Genomic DNA, 7,702 nt, shown 5'->3' on the forward strand with positions numbered 1-7,702 from the left:
GCAGTTTCCTGTGAAACCAGAACCATTTAAGGGGCAAGAACAACATCCCACAAACCTGCAACGAGTTCAACTCTGACTTCTTAATTGTTAGTTTGATTGTTAAACTCAAGTCAATTAGCTTCATATTAAACATGTAAAAGTGGTTCGTCTCGTGGTTTCACAGTGGAGTTAAGAACTGGTTATCGAGTCTTGTATTGAGGGTCTTTTTAAAGATGTATCAGTCAGTGTGGGGGAAACTTCTTTAGCAATGGAGAGTCAGGACTCAGAGAGACACGAGGAGAGCTGGAGCTCTGATGGAGTCAGGACTCAGAGAGACACGAGGAGAGCTGGAGCTTTGATGGAGTCAGGACTCAGAGAGACACGAGGACAGCTGGAGCTCTGATGGAGTCAGGACTCAGAGACACACGAGGAGAGCTGGAGCTCTGATGGAGTCAGGACTCAGAGACACACGAGGAGAGCTGGAGCTCTGATGGAGTCAGGACTCAGAGAGACACGAGGACAGCTGGAGCTCTGATGGAGTCAGGACTCAGAGACACGAGGAGAGCTGGAGCTCTGATGGAGTCAGGACTCAGAGAGACACGAGGAGAGCTGGAGCTCTGATGGAGTCAGGACTCAGAGAGACACGAGGACAGCTGGAGCTCTGATGGAGTCAGGACTCAGAGAGACACGAGGACAGCTGGAGCTCTGATGGAGTCAGGACTCAGAGACACACGAGGAGAGCTGGAGCTCTGATGGAGTCAGGACTCAGAGAGACACGAGGAGAGCTGGAGCTCTGATGGAGTCAGGACTCAGAGAGACACAAGGAGAGCTGGAGCTCTGATGGAGTCAGGACTCAGAGAGACACGAGGAGAGCTGGAGCTCTGATGGAGTCAGGACTCAGAGACACGAGGAGAGCTGGAGCTCTGATGGAGTCAGGACTCAGAGAGACACGAGGACAGCTGGAGCTCTGATGGAGTCAGGACTCAGAGAGACACAAGGACAGCTGGAGCTCTGATGGAGTCAGGACTCAGAGAGACACGAGGACAGCTGGAGCTCTGATGGAGTCAGGACTCAGAGAGACACAAGGACAGCTGGAGCTCTGATGGAGTCAGGACTCAGAGACACACGAGGAGAGCTGGAGCTCTGATGGAGTCAGGACTCAGAGAGACACGAGGAGAGCTGGAGCTCTGATGGAGTCAGGACTCAGAGAGACACAAGGAGAGCTGGAGCTCTGATGGAGTCTGGACTCAGAGAGACACGAGGAGAGCTGGAGCTCTGATGGAGTCAGGACTCAGAGAGACACGAGGAGAGCTGGAGCTTTGATGGAGTCAGGACTCAGAGAGACACGAGGAGAGCTGGAGCTCTGATGGAGTCAGGACTCAGAGACACGAGGAGAGCTGGAGCTCTGATGGAGTCAGGACTCAGAGAGACACGAGGAGAGCTGGAGCTCTGATGGAGTCAGGACTCAAAGAGACACGAGGAGAGCTGGAGCTTTGATGGAGTCAGGACTCAGAGAGACACGAGGAGAGCTGGAGCTTTGATGGAGTCAGGACTCAGAGAGACACGAGGAGAGCTGGAGCTCTGATGGAGTCAGGACTCAGAGAGACACGAGGAGAGCTGGAGCTCTGATGGAGTCAGGACTCAAAGAGACACGAGGAGAGCTGGAGCTTTGATGGAGTCAGGACTCAGAGAGACACGAGGAGAGCTGGAGCTCTGATGGAGTCAGGACTCAGAGAGACACGAGGAGAGCTGGAGCTCTGATGGAGTCAGGACTCAGAGAGACACGAGGAGAGCTGGAGCTCTGATGGAGTCAGGACTCAGAGAGACACGAGGAGAGCTGGAGCTCTGATGGAGTCAGGACTCAGAGAGACACGAGGAGAGCTGGAGCTCTGATGGAGTCAGGACTCAGAGAGACACGAGGAGAGCTGGAGCTCTGATGGAGTCAGGACTCAGAGAGACACGAGGAGAGCTGGAGCTCTGATGGAGTCAGGACTCAGAGAGACACGAGGAGAGCTGGAGCTCTGATGGAGTCAGGACTCAGAGACACGAGGAGAGCTGGAGCTCTGATGGAGTCAGGACTCAAAGAGACACGAGGAGAGCTGGAGCTCTGATGGAGTCAGGACTCAGAGAGACACGAGGAGAGCTGGAGCTCTGATGGAGTCAGGACTCAGAGAGACACGAGGAGAGCTGGAGCTCTGATGGAGTCAGGACTCAAAGAGACACGAGGAGAGCTGGAGCTCTGATGGAGTCAGGACTCAGAGAGACACGAGGAGAGCTGGAGCTTTGATGGAGTCAGGACTCAGAGAGACACGAGGAGAGCTGGAGCTCTGATGGAGTCAGGACTCAGAGAGACACGAGGAGAGCTGGAGCTCTGATGGAGTCAGGACTCAAAGAGACACGAGGAGAGCTGGAGCTTTGATGGAGTCAGGACTCAGAGAGACACGAGGAGAGCTGGAGCTCTGATGGAGTCAGGACTCAGAGAGACACGAGGAGAGCTGGAGCTCTGATGGAGTCAGGACTCAGAGAGACACGAGGAGAGCTGGAGCTCTGATGGAGTCAGGACTCAGAGACACGAGGAGAGCTGGAGCTCTGATGGAGTCAGGACTCAGAGACACGAGGAGAGCTGGAGCTCTGATGGAGTCAGGACTCAGAGACACGAGGAGAGCTGGAGCTCTGATGGAGTCAGGACTCAGAGAGACACGAGGAGAGCTGGAGCTCTGATGGAGTCAGGACTCAGAGAGACACGAGGAGAGCTGGAGCTCTGATTGAGTCAGGACTCAGAGACACGAGGAGAGCTGGAGCTCTGATGGAGTCAGGACTCAGAGACACGAGGAGAGCTGGAGCTCTGATGGAGTCAGGACTCAGAGAGACACGAGGAGAGCTGGAGCTCTGATGGAGTCAGGACTCAGAGAGACACGAGGAGAGCTGGAGCTCTGATGGAGTCAGGACTCAGAGAGACACGAGGAGAGCTGGAGCTCTGATGGAGTCAGGACTCAGAGACACGAGGAGAGCTGGAGCTCTGATGGAGTCAGGACTCAGAGACACGAGGAGAGCTGGAGCTCTGATGGAGTCAGGACTCAGAGACACGAGGAGAGCTGGAGCTCTGATGGAGTCAGGACTCAGAGAGACACGAGGAGAGCTGGAGCTCTGATGGAGTCAGGACTCAGAGAGACACGAGGAGAGCTGGAGCTCTGATTGAGTCAGGACTCAGAGACACGAGGAGAGCTGGAGCTCTGATGGAGTCAGGACTCAGAGACACGAGGAGAGCTGGAGCTCTGATGGAGTCAGGACTCAGAGAGACACGAGGAGAGCTGGAGCTCTGATGGAGTCAGGACTCAGAGAGACACGAGGAGAGCTGGAGCTCTGATGGAGTCAGGACTCAGAGAGACACGAGGAGAGCTGGAGCTTTGATGGAGTCAGGACTCAGAGAGACACGAGGAGAGCTGGAGCTCTGATGGAGTCAGGACTCAGAGAGACACGAGGAGAGCTGGAGCTTTGATGGAGTCAGGACTCAGAGAGACACGAGGAGAGCTGGAGCTCTGATGGAGTCAGGACTCAGAGACACGAGGAGAGCTGGAGCTCTGATGGAGTCAGGACTCAGAGAGACACGAGGAGAGCTGGAGCTCTGATGGAGTCAGGACTCAGAGAGACACGAGGAGAGCTGGAGCTCTGATGGAGTCAGGACTCAGAGAGACACGAGGAGAGCTGGAGCTTTGATGGAGTCAGGACTCAGAGAGACACGAGGAGAGCTGGAGCTCTGATGGAGTCAGGACTCAGAGAGACACGAGGAGAGCTGGAGCTTTGATGGAGTCAGGACTCAGAGAGACACGAGGAGAGCTGGAGCTCTGATGGAGTCAGGACTCAGAGACACGAGGAGAGCTGGAGCTCTGATGGCAAACACTGACGGTTTATTTGGAGTTACGGCCGGAGAGTTGACAAGACATGTGGAGTGTCACGAGTTGACACAGCGGTTGCCAAACCAATTCTGAAGAACTCTTTCTGCAGCTCCAGGTTTTATCTAGTTCGGAGTGTAATAATCAACATTCTTCATCAGAGAGACTAAACATGGACCCTGAATCTAACTAGAGCTCTCGTCCATAGGAAAGAATGAGCGCCAGGGAACCTTCGTCCCTGAACAGAAACTACCTCATGGCGGCTTGTGCTCTGTCATAGACTGCAACAACAATACCCCAGCTGCCCCTCCTCCTAAAGAGAGATAGCAGCAGAACCCCAGCTGCCCCTCCTAAAGAGAGATAGCAGCAGAACCCCAGCTGCCCCTCCTAAAGAGAGATAGCAACAGAACCCAAGCTGCCCCTCCTAAAGAGAGAGAGCAGCAGAACCCAAGCTGCCCCTCCTAAAGAGAGATAGCAACAGAACCCAAGCTGCCCCTCCTAAAGAGAGAGAGCAGCAGAACCCAAGCTGCCCCTCCTAAAGAGAGAGAGCAGCAGAACCCCAGGCCGTGGACCTATGCCGTGGTGAAGGAGACAGTGAGAGGAGAAAATGATGAACTGTGTCGAAGGTTGAATACCGAGGCAAATGATTCCCTAACCGTCAGTACGAAGAGGCTCTGAGGATCTTTGAGACCTTTGTTTGGCTGTTTGCAGTTTCCTGTGAAATCAGAACCACTTTAGGGTCGAGAACCAAATCCCACACAGGCAGTGTAAAGAAAACATTTTAGGCAGTCGTGTTAAATTTGATTGTATCACTCACTATACGTTAACTAGCTTCATATTCAAATGTGAAAGTGGTTAGTCATGAAGAACTGATTATCAAGTGTTTTATTCCAAACCCCCCAATCCTTTTTGATGTCAGGACCATAAGGTCTTAACAAACAGAGGCAAGTAACAAGGATCATATCAGGGTCTTTTTAAAGACAGTCAGTATGAAGAGGCTCTTAGGGTCAAGAACAACATCCTACAAACCTGCAACGAGTTCAACTCTGACTTATTAGTCCTGAAAGTTCACCCCCATGTTGACTGAAAGTCCTGCAGAAAAGGTGGGGTGGAGAGCTCAGACTTGGATGCAGAGTCTGTAAACAGATATAGAGTTTTTGCTGTAAAACGCGTCACAATTAATTATTTCTTTTACGTTTTTGTTCTTTTTCATTAACCGGGGAGGAATGCGACCCACAAGAACCCACCGTGACAGAGACATTAAATGTTCTGGAAAAGTTCCTTCTACAGCTTAAGCCTTCATTTGATCTCATGAAGTGATGACCCACCCTGAACAATCTGGTGGGTCATGGGCCAGGTCATGTGACCTTGTGTTCCCATAACAACCATGTCCAAGGGTTAGGGTTAGGGTTCAAGTGAAGTTGAACCTCCTAGTGTCCTTGCGTCGGCACCCAAGTGAAGTTGAACCTCCTAGTGTCCTTGCGTCGGCACCCAGGTGAAGTTGAACCTCCTAGTGTCCTTGCATCGGCACCCAAGTGAAGTTGAACCTCCCCCCCCCGGTGTCCCTCCTGACGAAGGCCTGTCCCTGAGGGAAGCTGTGAGTCTTCACGCTGCTGGACGGACTGATGGACATCCTGAACGCCAAGTCCTTCTCACTGCGAGGCGTCTGAGATCCAGAAGTCTCGATGGGGGAGAACGGGACTCTCTGTGCTGGAGGACTGAACTCAACTGGGTCCTCTGATGGAGACCAGTACACCGGACGATTGGATGAATGAGTGGGAACTCTAGTCGAAGCGGCGAGGCAGCAGATATGATCCGAAGTTGGAGAGAAAGGCAGTTTTTCCGGTAACGTTGGAGATAGAAAGATAGTTCTTGAGTTTCGTTGTGGAGAAGTTGTGCTGCTCCGAGGTGACTTGACTTCTTCTTCTTCTTCGTTGGTGTAGCCTGTTTTAGGTGTGGATGTTGGGCAGAAGCTGAAGGAGGAGTTCAGGGAGTATTCGGAGGAGGAAGAGTCATAAAACGAAGTGCTGAATCCAGACGAGGACTCGCTGGACGTGTCGATGGTGTCCCGGTCCTTCAGGCCCAGCGTCCGGAGAACCCAGAGGTCCAGGTTGGGTTCTGAGGAGGAAGAGGAGGAAGAGGAGGAGGAAGAGGAGCTGAACTCTTTGCTCAGGTTCCTGCAGACCCTCTTGCTGACAGGCGGAGGGAAATGAAGAGAAGGACTGCGAGTCTGGAAGAGTCCGTCATCGGGGGGGTTTCTCTTCAGCTGCCTGCAACCATCAGGGCGGAGCTTCTGTCAGAGGAACAGGAGAATTTAGAATCAGATGTCAGACAAATAATGACTGAAGAAGTTTCAGTTATTGCTCAGAATAAGATCTACAATATGTATTTATTTTCTGAGGATCACATGTTGGCGCAACGACGTTCAGATGTTTTGTAAATCACTAAGTAAATAGAGCATTTTACAGACTAAGTACATGTAGAACACGCTCTCAGTGAGAACGTCACTTAAAGGGACACCGCACCATAACATCTAAATGAAATATGAATCAACAGAGCTTATTGTGAGCAGTTTAATGTAGGAACTATTTCTGCCAGACTACACCTACCAACAGCTAGATCCATGCTTCCCTTCTGCGTAGTGATACGGTGGAAAGAAAATAGTTCCTACCCGACAACCCACTAAAACGTAGGTACTTAACGCAGCTATAGCGTTAAGTACCTGATCTCTTCACCTGTCCAGGACTTTATGGAAATGCAGTAGTGATGATGATGAAGATGAGGGTGAACATACCTTCGCTCTCTGCTGGAGGTTCCTGACGAAGGACGACCCGAGGAACTCTCTGAGCGTTTTGTTCTCGTCCTGAAGTCGCATCAGCTCCTCGTCTCTCTGCAGCAAAGTGTCCTGCAGCTGGAGAACAGGACACAATGTATTTATATTAAAGGTTCAAACACAACAACACTTCACAACACAACAACAGTCCACAACACAACAACAGTCCACAACACAACAACAGTCCACAACACAACAACACTTCACAACACAACAACAGTCCACAACACAACAACACTTCACAACACAACAACAGTCCACAACACAACAACACTTCACAACACAACAACAGTCCACAACACAACAACACTCCACAACACAACAACAGTCCACAACACAACAACAGTCCACAACACAACAACAGTCCACAACACAACAACAGTCCACAACACAACAACAGTCCACAACACAACAACACTTCACAACACAACAACAGTCCACAACACAACAACAGTCCACAACACAACAACAGTCCACAACACAACAACACTTCACAACACAACAACACTTCACAACACAACAACAGTCCACAACACAACAACAGTCCACAACACAACAACAGTCCACAACACAACAACAGTCCACAACACAACAACACTCCACAACACAACAACAGTCCACAACACAACAACAGTCCACAACACAACAACAGTCCACAACACTACAACACTCCACAACACAACGACACTCCACAACACAACAACAGTCCACAACACAACAACAGTCCACAACACAACAGTCCACAACACAACAACAGTCCACAACACAACAACAGTCCACAACACAACAACAGTCCACAACACAACAACAGTCCACAACACAACAACACTCCACAACTCAACAACACTCCACAACACAACAACAGTCCACAACACAACAACACTCCACAACACAACAACAGTCCACAACACAACAACAGTCCACAACACAACAACAGTCCACAACACAACAACACTTCACAACACAACAACAGTCCACAACACAACAACAGTCCACA

The 7,702-nt window shown here is 51.0% G+C and overlaps 1 protein-coding gene across 1 annotated transcript in view; it reads right to left on the reverse strand.

Moving 5' to 3' along the window:
- Positions 1-5,382: 5,382 nt before the first annotated feature.
- Positions 5,383-7,702, reverse strand: part of gmnc (geminin coiled-coil domain containing) — a gene marked incomplete at both ends in the record, with an annotated part of 6,277 nt that continues 3,957 nt past the window's right edge. Inside the window, 2 exons of the mRNA XM_079673941.1 lie at positions 5,383-6,165; positions 6,667-6,783. Coding sequence (XP_079530067.1) covers positions 5,383-6,165; positions 6,667-6,783 — 900 coding nt within the window. The remainder of the gene's footprint in view (positions 6,166-6,666; positions 6,784-7,702) is intronic.

The sequence above is a fragment of the Notothenia rossii genome (assembly GCF_949606895.1).
Source record: "Notothenia rossii genome assembly, chromosome: 4".
Classification (NCBI taxonomy): domain Eukaryota; kingdom Metazoa; phylum Chordata; class Actinopteri; order Perciformes; family Nototheniidae; genus Notothenia; species Notothenia rossii.